This window comes from Prionailurus viverrinus, chromosome C2 (assembly GCF_022837055.1).
Source record: "Prionailurus viverrinus isolate Anna chromosome C2, UM_Priviv_1.0, whole genome shotgun sequence".
Lineage (NCBI taxonomy): Eukaryota > Metazoa > Chordata > Mammalia > Carnivora > Felidae > Prionailurus > Prionailurus viverrinus.
The window spans coordinates 153,490,500-153,515,701 of record NC_062569.1 but is presented as its reverse complement, the minus strand read 5'-3'; the positions used below and the strand labels follow the sequence as shown (position 1 = coordinate 153,515,701).

The 25,202-nt window shown below is 39.4% G+C and overlaps 1 protein-coding gene across 1 annotated transcript in view; it reads left to right on the top strand.

Moving 5' to 3' along the window:
• The window catches only part of BRWD1 (bromodomain and WD repeat domain containing 1), a 131,173-nt gene that overhangs the window by 56,845 nt on the left and 49,126 nt on the right, over window positions 1–25,202 (top strand). The window contains exons 18-22 of the mRNA XM_047874501.1: window positions 3,369–3,554; window positions 5,993–6,176; window positions 10,102–10,195; window positions 14,652–14,783; window positions 24,555–24,649. Of these exons, the coding sequence (XP_047730457.1) occupies window positions 3,369–3,554; window positions 5,993–6,176; window positions 10,102–10,195; window positions 14,652–14,783; window positions 24,555–24,649 (691 nt within the window). The remainder of the gene's footprint in view (window positions 1–3,368; window positions 3,555–5,992; window positions 6,177–10,101; window positions 10,196–14,651; window positions 14,784–24,554; window positions 24,650–25,202) is intronic.

Here is a 25,202-nt window from a genome sequence, read left to right as displayed (position 1 = left end):
AGCTTAGCATGGAGCCTGACACAGGGCTCAATGCCACAACCCTGGTATCATGACCTGAGTGGAAATCAAGATTCTGATGCTCAACTGCTCAACCGACTGAGCCACCTAGGCGGCCCAGCATGGTGCTTTTGAGATTCATTTTTGTTGTTGCACATATCAGTTGTTTGTTCCTGTTTGTTGATAGTACACCACTGTATGCATATACCCTCACTTATCCCTTTACTAACATTCGACAGACGTGACTTTTTTCCATTCGGGGTTATTAATAAGGAGTGCTAAAATATCTATCATGTGGGTTCGTCTTATTTCTCTTTTTGGTTCTATTTTATATATATTTTAAAGTTCTTTTATTAGGTGCAGACACATTTCAGATTGTCCTCTTGGTGAATTAATTCCTTTATCATTATGAATTGTTCCTTTTTCCTTGGTAGTATTTCTTCTTTTGAAGACTATTTTTTTGTTTCTGGTTTTGTTTTGTTTTTAATGTTTATTTATTTATTTTGAGAGAGAGAGAGAGAGCGAGAGCGTACGCTCATGAGCCAGGGAGGGACAGAGAGAGAGGGAGAGAGAGAATCGCAAGCAGGATCCACACTGTCAGTACAGAGCCTGATAGGGGCTCAAACCCATGAACCATGGGATCATGATCTAAGTTGAAATCAAGAGTGAGATGCTCAACTGACTGAGCCACCCAGGCGCCCCTATTTCTTTGTTTTGTATCAATATACTAATCCAACCAATTTTGATTAGTATTGTCATGGTGTGTCTTTTCAGTTTTTATAGCCAGTTTGTTTCTTTATATTAAAACCGATTTCTTGTAGGCACCAATCCAATTCGACAACCTATCTGTTAATTGAAAAATGTAGACCATTTACGTTTAATATAACTATTAGCATGGTCAGGGTTATTTCTCTACCATTTTGCTGTTTTTTTTCTCTTTATCCTTTCTGTTCTTTATGCCATTCTTCTTTTTTTCCCCGCCTTGTTTGAAATTGATTACTTTTTAGTATTTCATATTATCTTCACTAATTAATGGCTTACTGGCAATACTTGTTTATTTTAGTTATTTTTAATGGTTGCTGTAGGACAAGAATTGCCAGTGTGTGATTTGCAGACCTGTAGTTTTATCCATGACCTTTTATGTGGGGTCTTCAAGTTCACAACTATTTTCATAATAATATGGAAATATCAGTTACCTTTTTTTATAGTGTTGACATTTGCACTGATGATACAGAGGCAATGGTGTGTAAAACTTCTGGCACCAAAGCACTAGCAGTCATTGTATTCTTCATTGTGTTGAACACACGTTTAAATATTCTGAGTTTTAAAATTGGAAGTATGCATTAAACAATTCTACTGTGTATTCTGAAGTTTCTTTATTCAGGCTGTTGGGAACATGGACTATTTCCAGCTCAGTGAGAGCTCTGGGAATTTTTGGGGATACTGCTTTTTCATGTTTTTTCCCCTAGTATGGTACAGTTTTACCCAGTGTGTGCACATATCATTATTTAGTCAAATAATCGATTGAACCTCACCGTACATCTCTGAGCTTTCTGTAGAATTCATTCTTCTCTGATGTTCAGCCCTGCGTATTGTTGTCTTTCCCTCTTCTCCCAAGCTCTGATCTCTGTCTCCTTCACTCAGTGAGACCTCTGGATGCTGTTTGGGTTTCCTCTTCTGGAAGCTGCTTCGAGGCTGTTCCCCGGAGTAATCAAAAGGCTAGACTCCATTGTTTATCTTCTCTTGGGGATTGCAGTCCTGTGTATCTGTTGTCCAGTTTCTGAAAACCCTTGTTTTTCCAGGGTTGTTGTACTTTCCAGTGGGAGGGCAGTTCCTGTAGCACATAAGCCTTCATGTTAATATTTCAGTGTTTGAATAGCATTATGCCAGCTAGAAACAGTTATTCTGATGATATTTACCAAGTTATATGTAAATATTCTGTGCTGTGAAAGAAAAGTTATATAGACTATGGGATTTTGCAGGGAGGAGGAGAGGACTAGAAGTCTCCTTTTCTACTGTTTTCCCTTTGGTTCCGTGTTGTGTTCTTAGGAATCTTTGTTCCCAATTCAAATTAAAATCTTTTTATCTTTTTAGATTAGGGCTCCTCTTTTTCCTTTCTAGCTCATGTTTTGAAACTATTAAAAAATGTTAGTGGTTTTAAGACAATCTTAGTTACGATATTTAACTCTTGTAAGTTCTTTATTGATTGCCGTGGTAAATGGAGATGTTATCCATGAGATATAAGGGAATCTAACGCAGGTAGTAGGATGCAAATAAGTTGCCAGATCCCACAACCATCTTACACTTTTTATCCATTAATACTAACTGAACCTGTTAGGTGAAAAATAAACAAGCAAAGGGGCGTCCGGGTGGCTCGTCAGTTGAGCCTCCAACTTCAGCTCAGGTCACGATCTCACGTTTCACAGGTTTGAGCCCCTTGTTGGGCTCTGTGCTGACAGCTCAGAGACTGGAGCCTGCTTCGGATTCTGTGTCTCCCTCTGTCTCTGCCCCTCCCCTGCTTGTGCTCTGTCTCTCTCTCAAAAATAAATAAAAACATAAAAAAAGAGAAAAAATAGAGAAGCAAAGACACTTAAAAAAATCTGATTTTGTAGTTGAAGAATTACGTGTACTGGCTATGCTAAAAGCATAAAAGAGCACCTAAAAGAGCAACTTCAGCTTAGCGGGAGAGGCAGGTGTAGTATAGCTGCAGTTTGTTGAATAGTATTACTCTTTTTGTTTTATTTAAAAAAAAATTTTTTTTTAATGTTTATTTATATTTCAGACAGAGAGACAGAGCATGAACGGGGGAGGGTCAGAGAGAGGGAGACACAGAATCGGAAACAGGCTCCAGGCTCTGAGCCATCAGCCCAGAGCCTGACGCGGGGCTTGAACTCACGGACCGCGAGATCGTGACCTGAGCTGAAGTCGGACGCTTAACCGACTGCGCCACCCAGGCGCCCCTCTTTTTGTTTTATTAAGAGAGTAGAGGAGAAATCATACATTGTTGCTCTTGTCTTGTCAGAGACCTTGCAAATGAGAGTTTAATGAAACCTATCTTCTATAAGGTGAGGGTAGGGTAGCATTAGTGTGAAACAGCAAAGTAAAGCTTCTACAGAAGCGTGTTTCTGTTTGCTCACTTCAGGGGTTTCAGAGGCTGTCTATGGAGGTTTTTGTGCTGTTGGGTATAAAGAAGGGTTTTGTTTGTTTTGAGTCTTTCGTCTGTCTCAGTTATAAATATATAGGATATCTTTAATTGCTTATTTTTGAAAAGAAATCTGAGAATTGCTAATGATAACTTTAATTGCACTCTACTGAGTTTGTTTTCCTGTTCGTGTATATTATGATTTTGTATTCATTCATTGAATTTACAGGCGATGGAGAAGTGATTGAACAAATTATAAGCCTCCAAACCAATGATAATGGTGAACGCAGCCCCGAGTCCAGTGTTCTTGATGGGATGATAAGACAGTTACAGCAGCAGCAGGATCAGAGACTGGGAGCAGATCACGATACCGTTCCAAGTGGACTTCCCAGTGGGGAAGAAACACCCCGAAGAGGTAGGATAGATGAGAGCTATTGCGTCTTAACATGACTGAAATCTAAGAGGAAATGAAGTCACTGTCCGGTACACGCGGTGAAAAATTTTCAGCAGTGTGCTTTTACAGCTTAGGTAGCAGTAGCCTGGAGGGAACTTCACTAGGCTTTTGTAAAGTTGATGTGCCAGCAAATGGACATTGAATTTTCAAGTACTTGGAAGTTTATTGAAACTTTTTTTTTGGTCCTAAATAAGAGTATTTACAAAATTATATTAAATGAGTAAGGAACAAAGTATTTTTATTTTTTTATTTTTTTTTTCAACGTTTATTTATTTTTGGGACAGAGAGAGACAGAGCATGAACGGGGGAGGGGCAGAGAGAGAGGGAGACACAGAATCGGAAACAGGCTCCAGGCTCTGAGCCATCAGCCCAGAGCCCGACGCGGGGCTCGAACTCACGGACTGTGAGATCGTGACCTGGCTGAAGTCGGACACTTCACCGACTGCGCCACCCAGGCGCCCCCAGAGTATTTTTTTTTTTTAAACGGAAAACTACAGTTGTAGGTTTCCCTTTAAATACTTTTAATTAACGGGGTGCCTGGGTGGCTCAGTCGGTGAAGCGTCCGACTTCGACCCAGGTCATGATCCTACGCTTCGTGGGTTGGAGCCCCACATCAGGCTCTGTGCTGACAGCTCGGAGCCCGGAGCCTGCTTCAGATTCTGGGTCTCCCCTCTCTCTGCCCCTCCCCTGCTTACACTCTGTCTCTCTGTCTCCCAAAAATAAATATTTAGAAAATAAATAATACTTTTAATTAAAAAAAAAATTAGTTGGGTAGAGCACCAAATGTTTCTTTTGGAATCGGAAGGCTTGAAATGAATTTGTAGGGCAAAGTTCTTGAGACTGGCATATAATAGTAATATAGTTCCTCAGTGGGGGAACTCCTCTCGAGGAGCAGGCAGTTGTTCAGCAAATGGAAACTCCTTCTGGGGAAGATAAATGCCTGTGGAACGTTAGAGAAGCCTTGAGCACCACAAAAATCATCCCTGCCGTGTCACACCTGCATGGGTTACTTGGCCACAAATTTCAGTATCACTTTTGCCAAATGTTTCTTCCTGTCTACGTAAAAGAAAAATTCTCCAACAGGCAGGTTAAATATTTTAGGCAGGAATACCGCACAGTTGTTGCATATGCGTTCTTCTCAGCTTTGCTTTTTCCCCTCGATGATATATTCTAGAAATCACTCCAGATCCACTCATAGTGCTTCCTCATCCATTTTCGTAGCATCGTGGTACTCCACGGTGCGGAATAACAGTCTCTGTAATGAATCTGTTTATGACCACTTGAGTTAGTTCTCATGTGATGATATGAGACCCTGTGCACATGTTTTCTTCACAGTGTTGGAGAATAATAGTATTACTCGAGCATTCAGATTTAGAATTTATTGTTGGTTCTGAATTCAAAACATGTTTCTTAAATGGCAGTTTGTTTTAATGTAAATGTTTGAATTTACACGATCTCGCTGCCTATTAGGCAGAGTATGGTGTGTCGTGCAATGCAAATTGGTTCACATTTGATTGGTAAACAGAATGCTGTAGCTAGAAGAAGGCAGGGGTGTGTTTAGCCACGTGGATTTTGCCCTGGGCAAGGAGAGCTGGCAGAGTTGAAGAAGAATGTTATAGCCTCCTGCAGGCAAGGATACAGCCCCCAGTTTCTCTGTTGCATTAATAGCAGAAGTCCCTTCCTCCAGTGTTTTAAGAAAACAAGCACTTTACCTGGGACACCTGCCACCACGCTGGTCTCCGTCCTCCATCCTCCATCCAGCTGACTTCCAGCTTGTGAGAGGTTGCCCTGTCTCCTGTGGCCCACCTAATCAGCTCTGCACAGGCTTAGGGCTCACTAAGCCTTGTTATCTGTGTTGCCTTGTCATCTACTCTCTTAGCTCTAATTCAGGTGCGGCCAGCATTGCCCTGCTCTGCATTTTGTTGAAGTTTTGATACCCACTCTGGCAGCTAGCCTGCCTGAGTGGCTCAGATTATCTCTTAAAGTCACAGGTAATGTTGTTCGAGCTCTTGTTATAGAGCCACCACAGTTTGAGGAGGCTCTCTGCAATGCTAATTTTTCCAAAAAGATGTGTTTTTAGTGTATGGTTCTGAAAAAGGCAAGGAAGGGTTTTACGAATGCAAATATAGCATTATAATAGAAAATATCTATGCATTAAAAAATTCCAGAAAGTCTAGTAATGGAAATTGAAGTGAATAGATGTTTGTTCTGTGTTCTGTATATTGATCTTAGTCTCATTAGGATACTTTCTGACAAAGCGTTTTGGATTTGTAGTTTTGGTTTGTATCTTTATTTTTGGTTTGTGTCTTACTGGGTGGAGTGTATATGCTTATTATGTGTTAAATGCATATTAGATTGAAATTTCTCTCGGAATCCATTTTGACGTTTCTTTTTTGTAGGTTTTAGAAGACTGAGCTTAGATATCCAGTCCCCTCCAAATATTGGTCTGCGTCGTAGCGGACAAGTGGAAGGTGTTCGTCAGATGCATCAGAATGCTCCACGCAGTCAGATTGCTACTGAGCGTGACCTGCAGGCTTGGAAACGAAGAGTGGTTGTACCAGAGGTACCACTAGGCATATTTAGGTTTGTTTTAGGATATCTCTTAATATTGTTTCTTTTTACAAAAATATATCTATGTGGTTATTTACACCTTTTTTTTTTTTTTTTAAACCCCATTAGTGGTGTAAATAATCACGTAAGTATATTTTAGTAATGGGTTGGAATCTGGTTTACTTGTGGTAGGAAAATGTTGAAATCGTTCTCAAAGTTTTTACTGTGGTTACTTTTTTTGTAAATTGTTTTTCGTATTCCTGTTCCATCTTTACAAATACCTGCTTTTGTCCCTTTATTGTTATTTTGAAATAAATCCCAGGTATATAATTTTGTTTAAAAATATGCCTAAAAGATCTATCTATCTATCTATCTATCTATCTATATATATAAAAGATCAGGGATTGTTTTCAGTTATTATCTCAGTGCTATTGTCATACCTTAGAAAAATAATTCCTCAGTAGAACCAAATGTCCAGTGTTTAAATTTCCAATTGTCTCATGTCATAAATGTTTTTAGTTTTTTGCAAGACTATTTCTTAAAGTGGCATAATTTTGTCAAAAGGCACATAATAAGTATTCTCTTTTTGTGACACTGGCAGGCATGGGAACTCACTGGTTAGGTTCATTAATTCATTAGGGGTCATAAAACTGATCACTCAACTCTTTGAATTCTTCATTTGTTACAGTGGGTACTTCTAAAAGAGAAATTTACCCGGATGTGCTGTTTGATTATCTAATAGTAAAGTTCATATAGAAAAGACAAGATAGATGTTTATTTTGCTTTATTTACCTTCAAGACGAAGATTTACTCCCTTTCATCCTCCAGCGTTGACCAATTTGTCTTTGGGGTTTTCGCTGTATAAATCACACTGCTGCGATTTAGTTTATTTCTAATATCTTTATTGATTTTTAAGTTTTTCCACCTCTAGCCAGGAGGAGCCTCTTCAAGTTGGCTCTTTAGTCCTTTTGAAGTGACTGTAGTATCTTTCTGTAACATCCCTGCTATCAGACATGGCAAGGTGTTGAAGTTCATCTTGTGAATTTCTCGTCTTGGATGTAGAGTCATTCTTCTCTCTTAAGTAGCCCTGTTTTCTTTTAGTGGGAAGTATTTCATAATTATAATCTGGGCAGTAGGGTCTTCCTTGCTACTGAGTATAACCTAACTGATTTTTGAGTTAATGCAATGGACATAGCAAATACTGCTTTTCAGTGATAACTGAAATGTTCAGTATTCCGTTATCTTATATCTCCTAGTAACTAATGCCTTGAAGATGGTTTTGTAAAAGTGCGTCCTTCATGTGTTTAGGCCAAAGAGTTTCGGTGATTGGTGGAGGAATGTAGTACTTACATACTGTATGGTGAATTTAAGAATGTTTATAAATACACCATAAAATAATGGAAAGCAAAATCTGGTATTGGGATGAGAAATACAGAAAATCACCATCATGTATGTACTATGCTATCATTAATCCTTAAAATTGTGTCTGAGTTGCATGGTCATCAGAACCAAAAGTGTCACTTTGGGATACTTTTTGTTGTCAGAACCAAGGGAAGCAAACCAGTATCAAGAGTGAAAGACCTGAAGAATAGTTCTTTCTCCTTTTTTTTTTTTTTTTTTAATATTTATTTATTTTGAGAGAGTGAGAAAGAGAGAAGCAGAGAGAGTGGGAGACCGAGAATCCTAAGCAGATTCTGTGCTGTCAGCACAGTTCCTGGTGTGGGACTTGAACTCACGAACCGTGAGATCATGACCTGAGCCGAAACCAGGAGTCAGATGCTTAACTGACTGAACCACCCAGGCGCCCCGACAATAATTCCTCTATTATTTATTCTCTTCAGATGAAACACTGGAAACAGTTATGTCCAAGATAGCTGGTCTTTATTATGGTAGCCATCATGTCTGCCTTTGTGGTGGAGAGCGAGGTTTAGGTCAGAAGAAGGGAGAGACTGAGGCAAAAAGGACATTTGTTGAGTAAACTTGATTTAAGTAGCTGTCATGGTTGCACATGAGATCTTCTGCTCATAATTCATTGACCAGAATGTTGTCATCGTATGGCTGTACTTAGCTACAGAGGAGGCTAGGTGATGGTTTCTATTTAGGGCAGCAAAGAGCCTAGATAAAAACAGATCTGTTTCAAAGGAAGAAAAGGAGAATGCAGTTTTTGCACCAGCTAGCTGTCTGCTATAATAAAAATTTCCCGAAGAAGAGCGTAGCTCCTCATAGTGCTGTATTCTGAAATACATGTGAGATTTTGCAATGGGGTGCTAAGCGATCTAGCAACGGTCGGTGCTCTTGATGACAGTCCTTATGAGTGGAAGCAATGGGAATTTTACGTAACTTGTAATTAATTAATTAGAGTGGCACTTGATGAAGATGGAGAAAATTAAAATTTTGTTTCCCAGCTATAAAAGTAGTTGTGTGTCCCTTGTGAAAAATTTAGGTGATAGATGAAAGTGTGAGAAAATCAATGATCCTCCCGTGCAGAACCATGAGCACACAGTCCTGCTTCCTACTAGATGAAGTTTCGGTTGGGGCTAGATCTCAGACATGTAGTTCGTCTTAATTCAGGAATAGTGGAGACTCTGTCCTTTGTATTCATTCTAATTCTGTTCATCCTATGATCTTTCTAATACCGCTTTTCTTAACTGACGTCTCATTTAGGTGTGGGATTGCAGTTGCACACCATTGAAGGTGATACTGTACTCACGAAGGCCTAGCATGTTCCTAGCATGTTCTCAGCCATGTTAGTGATTGAGAATGAAGTGTATGTGGTGGTTCGTTTTCAAAGCAAAGGGAAGCGTACAGCTATGGGGTAGGAATTCCATAGTTCCTTAAATATATGTACAGTTGGTGAAACTGAGAACGTGTGAAGGGCTGAGTCTGATTTAGAGCTGCCCTGCGGATGCAGCATTGTTCTGTTGGCATCTGAGTGTGAGCCAGAGGTGGATCCTGAGAAAACAATTTCTGTAGAATCAAGTTCTTACTTACTGGCATTTGCGTGCAGACTCATTTGAGCGTCTAGTTGTGTCTCGGGCCGTGGCCCATATGTCTGTTTTGAAACTGGCCCAAGAGGGGTTTTAAAGTGAACATAAAACACAAAGCCATATGTTTTCAGCAGCATTCAAGTTGGAGAAAAGGGACATTCAGTCACCTGGCTTCTCTCACCACAGAGGAGGAAACTGAACTTCGTTCAGTACATTCCTCATGGTGGAAGGTCCCCTGCTTTGAGATCGGTCACAGGAACATAATCTTTGTTTTGAATCATGTGAGTGAAATATAGGTGATTAGAAAAAGTAGTAACACTGCCATTCTGGTTTTCTACCAATTACAAAACATGCAGTTTGAATAAGTTGGGAGGAGGATTCTGTTTTTATTGTTTCTTTAGAGAAAAGGATTGTAGTCTTGCCCAATTTACAGGGAGATTGAGTAGCTAATGTGAAAGATTCTATTTGAGTTGGTTGTATTGGGGTCTGTGAAAATATAAACATCTCTGTCTTAAGTGCGAAAAATAAGACCTCCTAACTGCCTCTGAGATTATATTATGTTTCTTTTTTTTTTTTTAAATTTTTTAAAAAAATATTTGTTTATTTTTGAGAGAGAGAGAGACAGAGCATGAGCAGGAGAGAAGCAGAGAGAGGGAGACACAGAATCCAAAACAGGCTCCAAGCTGTCAGCACAGAGCCCGATGCAGGGCTCGAACCCACGAACTGTGAGATCATGACCTGAGCTCAAGTCGGATGCCCAACTGACTGAGCCACCCAGGCACCCCATATTACGTTTCTAACATAAAGTATAGCTTGACTTGTTTTATTAGAACTTTAGGGATTTTTTGTATTAGTTTAAAAAGCATATAAGCTTATGGTGCCCCAAATCGTAATGATTAGTTTTTCCTCTTTATACCCTTTACTTATCCATCGGTTCATTAACCAGTATAACTGGATACTTACATTTGTAGGAAATTGGAAGACTTCAGAATAGAGAAGGGTGAAGAGGAAAGAAATCTTTATATAATAGGAAGAAAAAGGAAGACTCTCCAGCTCACACAGAAGGTAACCGAAATTCTGTTTTCTGAGGAATAAGCAAATTGGAAATTAAACTGAATTTATACTTTTATTTTTTTGATCCTTGAGAATATTAGTACCTTTTGCCTGAAGTAGAATATTTCTTGCTCAAGGTCTTCTGTTTGGGATTTAAAATAAGGGGCATAAAGTTGTACAGCTGTTGGGAAAGAGTAGTCTGAAACTTGAGAGGAGCAAGTAGCCCAATGGCTGGCTACCAGTGGTAAAGGATTCCAGAAAATTCCTGTGTGGTGACCACTCAGGTCAAGAATTGGAATGTTCTGGGCTTATCTCAAGCACGGCAGGTCTGTCCCTACTCACTGCATCCACAGCTAGCCTGTCGTTTGACTTCTAAAACTGCTGGTTAGCTTTGTCTGTTTCTGCAGTTTATCCTGATGATGCAGTTCCAAAAAATCTGTAAAAAAACCTTAGACCCTCCAAAACTTCATCCTGCTGAAGAAAATCTTTGTCCATAATATTTAGTGTCTCTATTTGGATTTTCATGCACATCACATGAGCAGTGTTAACACTGATGCATGGAAGGTGCACAAAATGTATGCAAGATCAGCGCTGCAAAACTTTGTGGACTTGCAGTTGACCGTTCAACGTCACAACTGATGGCCTGTGCACGTACTCATGGCTGCCATTATGTGCCTTGTCATTGAAGCTTGATTCTAATTAATTTTTAGAAAATTTACTTATTTTGAGAGAGAGAGAGAGAGAGAGAGAGAGAGAGAGAGAGAATTAGTAGTGGTGGAGGGGCAGAGAGAGAGGATCCCAAGCAGACTCCACACTATCAGCACAGAGCCCGATGCAAGATCATGACCTGAGCTGAAACCAAGAGTTGGATATTTAAGCGACTGAGCCACCCAGGCGCCTGTTACCTTTTTATTTAATTTAAAAGTGATTCAACTCATCATGTCAGGTACTGAAAAGAAAAAAATGTTGACTATCTAAATGAATATCTTTGGCCTGAGTTAGGATGTTTTCTCATGAAAAAATTTGAAAGTTAAATTTACTAAAATAAGTTATAAGTAACTGATAGATTCTTTGATTGTTTTATTTTTGCTAGAAAAAATAAATTTTGAAAGATTTTAAAAACTGATTATATTGCTGTTCCTTATGTAGTCACGGTTTTCTAATTTGGATATGTTACTTGATATATTACAGTCTATGTAATTAAATTATATTAAAATTATTCAAGAAATGGTTATGAAGTTAAATGTATGAAGTTCTTTAAAATTTTCAATTTTACCTTTAAGTCAAAAATTATGATTATTCTTAATCCTGTATTGAGTAAAAAGGCTAAACTTTATACTTAGTCTTCTTATGTACAAAGCTTGGATATATACACTATGTAAACACTGATGACATATATCTGCAGCATTACATCTTGTGGGGGAGCAAATTAGGAAACTGTTCCAAGTTTCCTGTACGGTAATGATAATGCAAAAACATCGAGAAACACTGATCTAAGTGGAATCCTACATTCTGCATTCTTTTGTATCTGGCTTAATCATTTGACCTTGTGAGATTTATCTGTGTTGTTGTGAGTAGTTGAAGTTCATTTATTTTCATTGTTTGTTGTGTAGTATTCCCTTGATGAACATACTGCCATTTATTCAGTCTGTTCTTGAAAGACATTTGGATTGTTTTCATATTTTGACTATTAGTAATAATTCTGCTGTCAGCATTTTGTACGTATCTCTTGGTATCTCTTTGTATATTTTAATCTATGCCTTGGAGTGAAATTTTTAGATCATGGAATATGTGTGTATTCCACTTAGTTAATGCCACATGCCATTTCAAACTGATTGCACTCCCTACCTATAGTGAGATATGTTAAAATCTCATTATCTTTACAAATTTCTCTGTTTCGACTTGTTTTTCTTAATATGGTTTGCAGCTATATTATTTGGTATGTGCACATGTAGAATTTCATTTTTCCCTGTTGAATTGAACCTTTTCTCAGTATGAATTTTCACCCCTTATTTCTTGTAATGTTTTACTCTCCAAACTCTTTTTTAATGTTTATTTATTTTGAGAGAGAGAGAGAGAGAGAGAGAGAGAGGTGCAAGCATCACTCGCACAAGCAGAGGAGGGGCAGAGAGAGAGGATCCCAAACAGGCTCCACACTGTCAGTGCAGAGCCCAATGCATGGCTTGATCCCATGAACCATGAGATCATGCCCTGAGTCAAAGTCAAGAGTTGTATGCTTAACAGCCTGAGCTGCCCAGGTGCCCCTTCTCCAAATTCTTTATACAGCTATGCTAGCTTTCCTTTGGCTAGTGTTTGCATCGAATGTGTTTCCTTCTTCCTCCTGATACTGCAGTTACATGTATGTTAGACTTTTGCTATTGATTTCTTTTTGTTGGGTTGTGAGTTGTTATTCTGATTTTTTTTTTCTCCTGACCTATATTGCAGTTCATTAGTTCTTTTAGCCGTGTGTAATCTGCTGTTAAACCTAGTTTTGTTACTGTATTTTTCAGTTCATAATTTTTACTTGGTCCCTTTTTTGGGGCTTTCAGTTTTCTGGTGAAGTTCTCATTAACTTCTTGAAAATCAGCCATGGTTATTTTTAAAAATCCATGCCTGCTGATTTCATTATTTCAGTATCTTGTTCCCCTATTTCCATTGCTTGTTGATTTTTTTCTCATTTTTTTTGTTTACATTCTTTGTTGCCTATGGTTTTGATTGAATGTTAAAGCTAGAGATAATTTGAGGCCTGGGATGATACTTCTTACCCCAGAGAGGATTTACATCTGCTTATGGTGAGCTGCTAAGGCCACTGTCAAGCCTGTATTGCCTTAATCGCAACAAGGATGGGGCTATAATTATTTTGGATTACTGTTTATCTGCAATTTACCGATCAGTCTAGGCAGTACCCTTTGATCTAAGAGCCAAAGCCTGCAGTGTTCTACACATAGAAGGCTCTAAATTGCAATTTTTTGTTAGCCTAACTCATGAGTTTAGTCTCTTGGTTTTTTGCTTACCTGCTGAACCCTTCAGCTCCCTCTTCTGGAGTGAAATTGTAGGGTTATCTTTTACTGTTTACACTCTTCTATCTTGGTCCTATAATTCTTTATAGGCTCGTTTAGGTATATAATGCCCTCAAACTTATTTTAAAAAATGGATATTTTGCAAGAGTTTCTTAATGGTAGGTTTGGCCCACCTATGTTTAAAAATTTCCGTCGTGAAACTCACTAATAGGTGTTTTTTTCTTTAACGAAAATCAATACGGACAAATTAAGGAAAGCACAGTTCATTTGAAAATCGGCCAGAGGCATAATGAAATGATAAAACACACCACTGATTATCTAACCGAAGGTACTAATGTGAAAATTAACTTGTATATCGGTTCAAGGAATATATGCTTTTGCACACGACTGAGTCTGAGCAATAGCATGCTCCCTCCGCCCTTTAGAAGAAGTGTCGTCTGTTTTATTTGGATGATTTTTAAGGATTATTTAAATATGTATTTTGTTTTGATAAAATATGGTATTTTAAAAATTCACACAGAGCTGAAAAGTACTGACAACAACAAATCCTCCAAAAATTAAAATCTGGAAATAAGTTGGGTTAATATTTGAGGATTATTTCAGATCTTTCTCTCTGTGTATACAACAGGGATATGTTCATTAGTGTTGGTGACAGCATCATGATACATGAATATATACTTTTCACTTCGAACATACATATTTCTTTTTTTTTCTTTTTTTAAATTTTTTTAACGTTTATTTATTTTTGAGACAGAGAGAGACAGAGCATGAACGGGGGAGGGTCAGAGAGAGGGAGACACAGAATCCGAAACAGGCTCCAGGCTCTGAGCTGTCAGCGCAGAGCGACGCGGGGCTCGAACTCACGGACCGCGAGATCATGACCTGAGCCGAAGTCGGCCGCTTAACCGACTGAGCCACCCAGGCGCCCCTGAACATACATATTTCTATTAAAGTTTGTTTTGAGAGAGAGGGAGAAATAGCACGAGTGGGGGAGAAGCTGAGAGAGGGAGACAGAGAATCCCAAGTGGCCTCCATGCTGTCAGTGTGGAGCCCGATGTGGGGCATGAACCCACGAAACGGAGATCATGACCTGAGCCAAAACCAAGAGTTGGACACTTAACCGACTGAGCCACGCAGGGCCCCTAAATTAGATATTTTAAAGTGGTATCTTGGGTTATTGTTGTTATGATCTTATTAATGGCAAAATAGTTAACTTATAACTTAGTTTGGAAAATGCCGATCTAACGTGCCTCATTTAGCCACGTCTTCTAAGTACCTTAAAAGTAAAACCACCAAGTTTAATTTAACTACATCCATATTTGTATATTTTTGAGCTATTATTCTTCGTTATTTTTGCCTTAAATCCTTTTTGGAATGTGAAAGAACATGTGTCTTGCGGGCGATGGCACTTACTGGATGCTGGTTCCACGTGCGCGTTTCTGTTTCAGTGTGAGTCGCTGGCGCTGCTGTCCCAGTCCCGGCAGAGGACGTGCAGGCGCAGGCGCCTGAATTACAGTCGAAGAAATCTTGGGCGGCTTGAGCTGTCTTCTGGAAATGAATCTTCGAGCTCTGGAAGACACGTGAGTTTTCTAACTTTAAAATGTATAAAATGATGGTAAATAATTTGTCTTCAGTCTCTTCCTTTGAATCTACCAAGGGACTAGGATGAATCGGGAACGGCTCTGTTGAGGTACTTGAACCGTACAAGCGTGTGACCCAGCAGTTCTAATATGTTAACGGGATTGTCCTGTCATCACCACTTTTTAATTTCAAAATCCTCATGGACTCTCAAATGAAATCCTATACTCATTTGCAGTTACTCCCCAGCCCACCTCTCTCAGCTCCTGACAATCACTAATCTTTCTGCCTCTGTGGAATGATTGACCTGTTCTGTGCGTTGTATATAAATGGAACCCTACAGTATGATGGTGGGAGGATGGGCTTTTTGCAGTTGGCATAATGTTTCCAAGGCTGGTCCACGTGTAGCATGCATCCATACTTCGTTTTGGCTATTACGAATAATGCACCTTACTAACATATAGGTTTTTGTTTGAACACAAGCTTTTGTTTCATTTGGATGTATATCTACAAGTCAGTTTGCTGGGTCATGTGGTGACTGTGTGTTTAACGTTTTGAGGAATTGCTGGAGTGTTTTCCAAAGCAACTGCATTGTTTTATATTCTCATCGGTAATGGAGGAGGATTCCAGTTTCACCACATCCTTGGTAGCACTTGGCATTGTTTACATGTACTTTTGATTTTAGCTGTTCTGGTGGGTGTGAAGGGGTAGCTCATTGCTTTTGATACATTTCCCTAATGATTCATGATATTGGAACATGTTTTCATGTGCTTATTTCCTGTCTATCTTTGGAGAAATGTCTGTGCCAATCTGTTGTCCATTTATCACTTTTGTTGTCTTTTTTTATTGCTGTGAAAGTTCTTTTTTCTGGATGTGAGTCTGTTGTCAGCCGTAGGACTTGCATTTATTTTCTCTCATTTGAGGGACTGGCTTTTCACTTCTTCAGTGGTTTCCTTTGAAGGAAAGTTCTACATTTTGATGAAGTCCAGTTGATTTGTTTTTACTTTGTTGCTTGTGCTGCTGTCCAATCTAAGCCTCTCTCTAACCCCTTCTCGATTATCACATGGAATTATTGGTCTTCCTTCGATTTTCTCTTTTTAAGAACCCAATGTTTTTGTAAAGAGTGTTGAAAATTTAATAATAGAATGTTAACATTTTTTAATCACTATTGTTTGAAGGTTTGAAATGTTCTGTATTGATGAACAATTGATTTAATTCTTCTGTAAAGCACTGAGGTAATAGTTGAGCAGAGGGTTTGAGGTTAAATCTAAATTCTTCCACTTGGACAAGTTGTTTAACCTTTCTGGGTCTCTGGCCAGATCTGTAAAAGCAGTCCGTGGTAGTGTGTATTCCTCAGAGATGTAAGAACTCAATTGTAAAGTGTTTAAGATAGTGTCTAATATCCAATAATGCTAGCTGCTGTTATCAGCCTGTTAAAGTAACTAATTGTGTTTTATGTAAGGAGACTTTTTTACATTATTTTCTTCTTTTTACAGTGAATTGAACATTTTAACCCTTTCTTAATAGTTTTGGATAATTATGGTAAACGTTCTCACCCATCTTCCCTAGTTTCTGGTTTATGCCTCCTGTGTTTTTCTTCATACATTCAATCAGATATGTGTACATTTTATTGTTTCTCCTTTTGTACACAAAATATAGCATACTATAGATGCTCTTTGGCACTTTTCACTCCGTGGCTTTTTTCACTTAAAATTTTCTTTCTTTTTTAATATTTTAGTGTAATTTATTATAATCAGCTAGCAGTCCACTTAAAATGTTAACTAGAAATACCAGTTCTTTGCCCTTTTCAATTCATTTAATTATGTGCACCCAATAAATTTAATGAAAGCTTTCCATTTAGTAAGTCTTATAATTAAACACATCTATTACATTGATACTAAGTATTCTTTTTTTTCCACTTAAAATATTCTTGAACTCCATGTCCATTGTTTTTTTTTTTTTTTTTTAAATGTTTGTTTACTTTTGAGAGAGACAGAGACAGAATGGGAGTGGGTTAGGGGCGGAGAGAGAGGGAGACACAGAATCTGAAGCAGGCTCCAGGGTCCGAGCTGTCAGCACAGAGCCCGATGCGGGGCTCAAACTCACAGAGCTGTGAGATCATGATCTGAGCTAAAGTCAGACGCTCAACCAGCTGAGCCACCCAGGTGCCCCCATGTTCGTTTTTATTTATTTATTTTTAAAAATTTTTTTTTAACGTTTATTTATTTTTGAGATAGAGACAGAGCATGAATAGGGGAGGGGCAGAGAGAGAGGGAGACACAGAATCTGAAACAGGCTCCAGGCTCTGAGCTGTCAGCACAGAGCCTGACACAGGGCTCGAACTCACGGACCGTGAGATCATGACCTGAGCCGAAATCGGACGCTTAACCAACTGAGCCACCCAGGCGGCCCCCCATGTTCGTTTTTAAATATCTCCTCCATGGTTCGTTCTCTCTCTCTCTCTCTCTCTCTCTCTCTTTCTTTCTTTCTCTCTTTTTCTCTTTCTTTCTCTTTCTCTCTTTCTTTCAAGACTTGCATCATACAATTATGAGACTGTAACAGTTTATTTAACCAGTCTCTTACCTATGGCCATTTCGGACATTTCCAGTGTTTTCATTATAAATAGTGCCACAATGAGTAATCTTTTTGTCTGTGTATGTAGTTTTTTGCTGATGGAGACGTCATTTGGGAGTACGATCCTGGGAAGGGGATCGCAGTGTCTAAAGATACATGCCTCTGAGTTGTAGGAAGTAGTGGTAAAAGCTGCTGAAGGAAGTTTCCAACTTGGCTTTCCTGCTGGTGGTGCCACCAGCAACGTGGATTTTCTTAGCCGTTAGCCAACGGAGTGTTTTATACTTGATAATCTTTGCCAGTTTAATGGGTGAGAGATGGTGTCTTAGTGTAGTTTTATTTTTTTATGTTTTGGCTTTTTTTTTAGTGAGAAAAATTATAAAATTTACTACTTTATTTTCCTGCATACACTTCAAAAGTGTTACCTCTATCTTAAGTATGTGCAACCGTTACCACTGTACGTTTCTAGCACTCTTTCATCATCCCGGACAGACACTGTACTCATTAAACACTGACTCCCTTTTTCCCTTCTGTATGTCCGTGGTAGCCTCTCTCCTACTTTCTAGCTCTCTGTAAATTTGCCTACTATAGGGACCTCGTGTAAGTGGAATCATACGATATTTGTCCTTTTATCTTTGGTTTATTTCACAGAATAGTTTTATTTTGACTTTCTCATGTGTGAAGTTGTTGAACATCTTTTCATATATTTAGAGTGTCTTTTTTTTTCATCTTTGTGCACATGTATTTATGTCCTTTGGTCATTTCTCTATCACATTTTTGGTCCCCTCCGTGCCCACCGTAATTTCTAAAGGTTCTTTATATACCAGATATGTTAGTTCTTTATCTGTAGTTTATACGGTGCTGCGTTCTTTTTCTGCCATTAGAGCCTCTAAGTGGTTATTACTTGGTGGAGATGAAGGCTACTGATTTCGGTAGATTGAATTTTTTTACACATCTTGCTGTGTTACCGAACTTTTGAGTTAATTTTATCATTGAATTATCTGAGGTTTTTTTATTTAGGTACCCTCTCCTTTGTACAAGTACTTAGTTGTCCTTTGGGGTGCCTGGGTGGCTCAGTTGGTTAAATGTCTGAATTCGGCTCAGGTCATAATCTCACGGTTCATGAGCTTGAGTCCCGTGCTGACAGCTCAGAGCCTGGAGCCCACTTCAGATTCCGTCTCCCTCTCTCTCTGCGCCTTCCCCACTCATGCTCCATATCTCTCTGTCTCTCTCTCAAAAATAAATAAACGTTAGAAAAAATTTTTTAAAAAATACTAGTTTTCCTACTAAGGTAATTTTTATACCTCCCATTGCTCTCTCTTATCTGATTGCATTGCTCGGTCCTTTCAGCACGGTGTTGAATGGTGGTGGAGATAGTGGACCGTATTCCTCTTGGTGGACACATGTCTACCATTTTCACACTAAGTGAGACACCTTAATTTAGGTGTCTGTAGTATGCATATCTATGTTATTATGCTAAGAAAATATCAGCTAATGCTTATTTTGTTGTGTTCTTTTTGAAACACCAGGATTGATTATAGATTCTTTTTCCTTTTTTTTTATTATAAATTTTTAAAATTTGCATCCAAGTTATTTAACATATAGTGTAATATTGATTTCAGGAGTAGAGCCAAGTGATTCATCACTTACGTATAACACCCAGTGCTAAACCCAGCAAGTGCCCTCCTTAATGCCCATCACCCATTTAGCCCATTCCCCCACCAAACCCCTCCAGCAACCCTCAGTTTGTTCTCTTTGTTTAAGAGTCTCTTATGGTTTGTCTCCTTCCCTGTTTTTATCTTATTTTTGTTTCCCTTCCTTTATGTTTGTCTGTTTTGTATCTTAAGTTCCACATGAGTGAAGTCATATATTTGTCTTTCTTTGTCTAATTTTGCTTAGCATAATATCCTCTAGTTCTATCCACGTAGCTGCAAATGGCAAGATTTCATTCTGATTGGCGAGTAATACTTCGTTGTATGTGTGTATGTGTATATGTGTCTGTATACACACACACACACATATATACATATATACGTATATACTCATATATACATGTATATATACATACGTACATACACACACACACACACACACACACACACACACACACCCCACATCTTTGTCCATTCATCTGTCCATGGACATTTGGGCCCTTTCCATACTTTGGCTATCGTCAATAGTGCTGCTGTAAACATTGGGGTACATGTGCCTCTTTGAGACAGTACACCTGTATCCTTTGGATAAATACCTAGTAGTGGAATTACTGGATCATATGGTAATTCTATTTTTCATGTTTTGAGGAACCTCCATCCTGTTTTCCAGAGTGGCTGCACCAGTTTGCATTCCCATCAGCAGTGCAAAAGGATTCCCCCTTCTCTGTATCCTCACCAATATCTGTTGTTGCCTGAATTGTTCATTTTAGCCATTCTGACGGGTGACCTGGTATCTTACCGTGGTTCTGATTTGTATTTCCCTGATGATGAGTGATGTTGAGCATTTTTTCATGTGTCTGTCAGCCATCTGGATGTCTTCCTTGGAAAAGTGTCTATTCATCTCTTTTGCCCATTTCTTCACTGGATTGTTTTTTGGATGTTGAATTTGATTTTGGATACTAACCCTTTATCTGATATGTCATTTGCAAATATCTTCTCTCCCATTCCGTCAATCGCCTTTTAGTTTTGCTGATTGTTTCCTTTGCCACGCAGAAGCTTTTTATGTTGATGAGATCCCAATAGTCCATTTTTGCTTTTGTTTCCCTTGCTCCTGAAGATGTGTTGAGTAAGAAGTTGCTGTGGCTGAGGTCAAAGAGATTGTTGCCTGTTTTCTCTTCTAAGATTTTGATGGCTTCCGGTCTTCTGTTTAGGTCTTTCATCCATTTTGAGTTGAAATAGCCACTTAAGAAAGTGGTCCAGGTTCATTCTCCTGCATGTTGCTGTCTAGTTTTCCCAATACCATTTGATGAAGACACTTTTTTTCCCTTGGATATTCTTTCCTTCTTTGTCAAAGATTAGTTGGCTATATGTTTGTGGGTCCATTTCTGGATTCTTTATTCTGTTCCATTGATATATGGGTTAGTTTTTGTGCCAGTACCGTACTATCTTGATGATTATGGCTTTGTAATGCATCTTGAAGTCCAGAATTGTGATGCCTCCAGCTTTGGTTTTCTTTTGCAGGATTGCCTTGGCTATTCGAGGGATTTTTTTTTTTTTTTTCCCTTTTTAAATCATCACTGGTATATCAATCTTAAGATTTTTCTCTATATCTGTTAGTTTGGTGTATTTTCAAGTAATGGGGAAACGCTTTAAACTAATGCAAACATAGATAATGTGGAATGTTAAATCCACTTGACCTTTTAAAATAAACCATAATCTTGTGGCTTGGTGGTGGGTTTTACCTCCAGTGGTAGGAATTCATTCACCTGTGTTGTTGCAGTGGGGGAGCTGGTGTGGGGGAGGGGGTGGGTGGTGGTGTGGCTGGGCAGAGATGGGGAGAGTGTGTGGGGGGTGTGTTGTGTATATGCGTGTTGGTTCCATTCCATTTTGGTTTGGAAAGCACTGATGGTAGAAAATGTGTAAGGGCTTTCTAGTTAGCTGGATTTCTAATTCCACTACCTACACTTACCCTCCTGTGACCCTACGCGTGTTGTTTTACTTTTCTTAGTCTTGGGTGTCCCTGTAGATGAAGAGCTGGTGATACACAGGCAGGGTAGATCCAGGCTTTGTGGGGGTTGAAGCTTGTGTAATATCAGGAACTTTTTTTTTTTTTTTTTTTTTTTTTAAGTAACTCAGAGTTACAGGCAGATGCACACAGCCTTGATAGTCAAGTTAAATCGGAAGCCTCTGAAATTTAATGTCATTAGTTTTGTTAACTCCTCCTCTGTTTACAGAGGTGTTTTGAGAATTGGGATAACACATGTAAGACATTTCAGAGGATGCATGGTTTCTAGGTAGTAGCGTTTAAGAGTTTCTTTTATCACTGTCATGAAAAAAAAAAGTCCATTTGAACATAAAAGCCAGAGTCCTGGAATAGGAGGAGGCTCACATTTTGAGAAACCGTTTTGAGAATATGTTGACTTCAGGGGCACGTGGATGGCTCAGTCAGTTAAGCGCCTGAGTTCAGATTAGGTCATGATCTCATGGTTCGTGAGTTTAGGTCCCACGTCGGGCTCTGTGCTAACAGCTCAGAGTTGGCTTTAGATCCTCTGTCCCCTGTCTCTCCCCCTACCCTGCTTGTGTTCTTTCTCTCTCTCAAAAATAAATAAACATTAAAAAAGAATACACTTCTTCTACATTTTGCCTGTTCAAATGAAGTAGATAAAAGTAGATATTGACTTTAGATTTTGTCTTTTAAGTTTTGGTTTTCAGTGACATTTTCACTATCCATTCTCAATGCTCCTAATGTAAATGCTGTTACAGTAAAAGGTCATGTCTCAGTTTAAAAGTACCTGCCTAGGGCGCCTGGGTGGCTCAAATCGGTTAAGCGTCAGACTTTGGCTCATGTCACGATCTTGCCTTTCCTGAGTGAGTTCAAGCCCCGCGTCAGACTCTGTGGTGACAGCTCAGAGCCTGGAGCCTGTGTCCGATTCTGTGTCTCCCTCTCTCTCTCTCTCTGCCCCTCCCCCGCTAGCACTCTGTCTCTCTCTCCTTCAGAAATAAACATTTAAAAAAATTAAAAAATGAAAGTACCTGCCTGGTGTCCATAACTAGAACTTAAAGTAGATTCAACCATTAGGACTGTGGGAATCACAGAGTTGTTTCTTCCCCTCTCTTCCCTTTATTGACTAAAAAAAAATTTTGTCGTAGAGCAGTTTTAGGTTTACACAAAAACCGCACAGTGAGTACCTTGAATTCCCATATCTTCTTTTCCCTGCACACAGTTGCTCCTGGTAGTAACTTCTGGGTTAGTGTGGTGCATCTGCTGCCTCTGGTGAACTCAATTTCCTAGTTTACATTAGGGATCTCTGTGTTGCACAATTTGTGTGGGTTTTGACAAATGCATAATGTTATGTCTCTACCATAACAGTTTCACTGCCCGAAAACCTCCTTGCTACACTTAATTATTCCTTTCTCTCCTCCTGAGCCACTGGTAGGTCACCACTGATTTTTCTGCTGTTTCTGTAGACTTTTCCAGAATACCATACAGTTGGATTACACAGTATGTAGCCTTTTCAGATAGGTTACTTTCAATTTTTTTAAATGTTTATTTCTGAAGGGTGGGGGAGCGGGGGAAGAGAGAGAGAGGGAGAGAGATATGAGCGGGGGAGGGGCAGAGAGAGGGGGAGACACAGTCTAAAGCAGGCTCCAGGCTCTGAGCTATCAGCACAGAGCCCGATGTGAGACTTGAACCCACAAACCATGAGATCATGACCTGAGCTGAAGTCTGACGCAGATACTCCTCAGATTGGCTACTTTCTAGTAATATGAGTTTGAGTTTCCTTTGTATCTTTTCATGGCTTGATGTTTCATTTCTTTTTAGAACTGAATAATATTCCGTTGTCTGAATTTACCATAGATTATTTCATTTACTTACTAAAGGACATGTTGGCTGCTTCTAAGTTTTGGCAGTTATTTTGTTGTTGTTGTTGTTTTCTGTTTTATTGTTTATTTATTTTTGAGAGAAAGAGACAGAGCACGAGCAGGGGAGGGACAGAGAGAGAGGGAAACACAGAATCTGAAGCAGGCTCCAGGCTTTGAGCTGTCAGCACAGAGCCCCACGCGAGGCTCAAATTCACAAACCTCAAGATCATGACTTGAGCCGAAGTCAGATGCTTAACTGACTGAGCCACCCAGGTGCCTCAAAGTTTTGGTGATTATGAATAAAGCTGGTGTAAACTTCCATGTGCAGATTTTGTGGGGATATTTTTAACGCATTTGGATAAATACCAAGGAGCAGGTTTATTGGATCATATGATTAGGCTATGTTTAGCTTTGTAAGAAACTTCCAAACTGTCATCCAAAGTGGCTGTGTTACGTTTGCATTTCCATAAACAACGAAGGAGAGAGTCCCTCTTGTTCTGTGTTTTTGTTAAGATGTCAGTTCTTCCTAACTTGATCTGTAGATTCAACATAATTCCAATCAAGATCCCAACAAGTTAATTTTGTGGATATTGGTGAAGTGATTCTAAAGTTTATTTGGAGAGGAAAAAGGTCCAGAATAGCTAACAGGGTACTGAAGAACGTAGTTGGAGGACTGATAGTACCTGACATTGAGAGTTCGTAACAAGTCTGTAGTTTTCAAGACAATGTGGTATTGGTGAAAGAATAGACAGTAGATCAATGGAATAGAATAGGGAAACCCAGAAATAGACCAATGCAAGTATGGCCAACCAGTGTTTGACAAAAAAGCAAAAGACAGCTCAATGGATAAAGCAGAGTCTTTTCAACAAATGGTATTGGAATGACTGGACATCCACATGTTAAAAAAAAAGTCTAGACACATACTTTTCACAGATTGACTCAAAATGGATCATAAGCTTAATGGAAAACACAAAACTTAAAATTTCCAGAAGATAACATGCAATAAAATGTAGGTGACCTCGGGTATGGCGGTGACTTTTTAGATAGAATACCAAAAGCATGATCTGTTAAAGGAAAACGTGACAAGCTGGATTTCATCAATTAAAACCTGCTCTGGGAAAGATACTGTTAGGAGAGAACGCAAGCCACAGACCAGGAGAAAATATTGGTAGAGCTCCTATCTGATAAAGGACTTCTATTTAAAATATACCATGAATTCTTAAAATGCGTTCATAAGAAAATAAAAAATCCAGTTTAAAAATCAGACAGTCTGACACGTCATCTGAGAAGATACATAGATGGCAAGTAATCGTATGGAAAGATGCGCAGCGTCATCGGCCATTAGGGAATGAAAGTAGAATGAGACGCCCCTGTGCCCCTATTGCAGTGACCCAGGTCCAGGCACTGGAAACATGTACACGGACTTGGCTCAGCCTCACACAGAGAAGGGCCCACTGTGTCAGCGGCAGTGGTGTTGAGTCTCTGTCTCTGTCTCTGTCGCCCTGTGCCTTGCTAAGAAAAAGAATATAATAAAGACACTGACTTTTTGTTTGAAGTTCATCTAATTATGTTCATTGCCCGATTGCCTGAAATGGTAAGAATGGAATGCGGCTTTTCTTGACTTGTGTTATTTAATCTTCAAGATGAGGACTTTTATCTTATCCTCCCCTCTCCCCCGACACATAGGAGTCTTCCTGTGATCAGAGTGAAGGTTCTTGCTCTTCTGAAGAAGAGGAGTGGAGGAGTGACAGGAGGAGTCAGAGTGACAGCGAAAGTTCAAGGTACTTGCTGCTGCTTTAAAAAATTTTTGTTGTGGGGCGCCTGGGTGGCTCAGTCAGTTAAGCGTCCTACTTTAGCTCAGGTCACGATCTCGAAGTCTGTGAGTTCGAGCCCCGTGTCGGGCTCTGGGCTGATGGCTCAGAGCCTGGAGCCTGCTTCCAAGTCTGTGTCTCCCTCTCTATCTGTCCCTCCCCCGTTCATGCTCTGTCTCTATCTGTCTCAAAAATAAATAAACGTTAAAAAAAATAAATGAAAAAAAATTTTTTTTTGTTTTAAGTAGGCTCCACACCCATTGTGGGGCTTGAACTCACGACCCCAGGATCAGGAGTCACACACAGCAACCCCTCTGTAGGCTGGGGCACCCCTCCAGGTGCCTGCTTTTCATTGTTTTCATCTGCTCAGCAGCCTAGTCCTAGGCTTGGATGGACCAGTCTGTGAAGGGCAGTTGAGTTTCTCGTACAATTAAAAGGAGAAGAAAACTGGGAGCGTCTGGGTGGCTCAGTTGGTTGAGTGTCTGACTCTGGCTCAGGTCACAATGTCATGGTTCATGAGTTC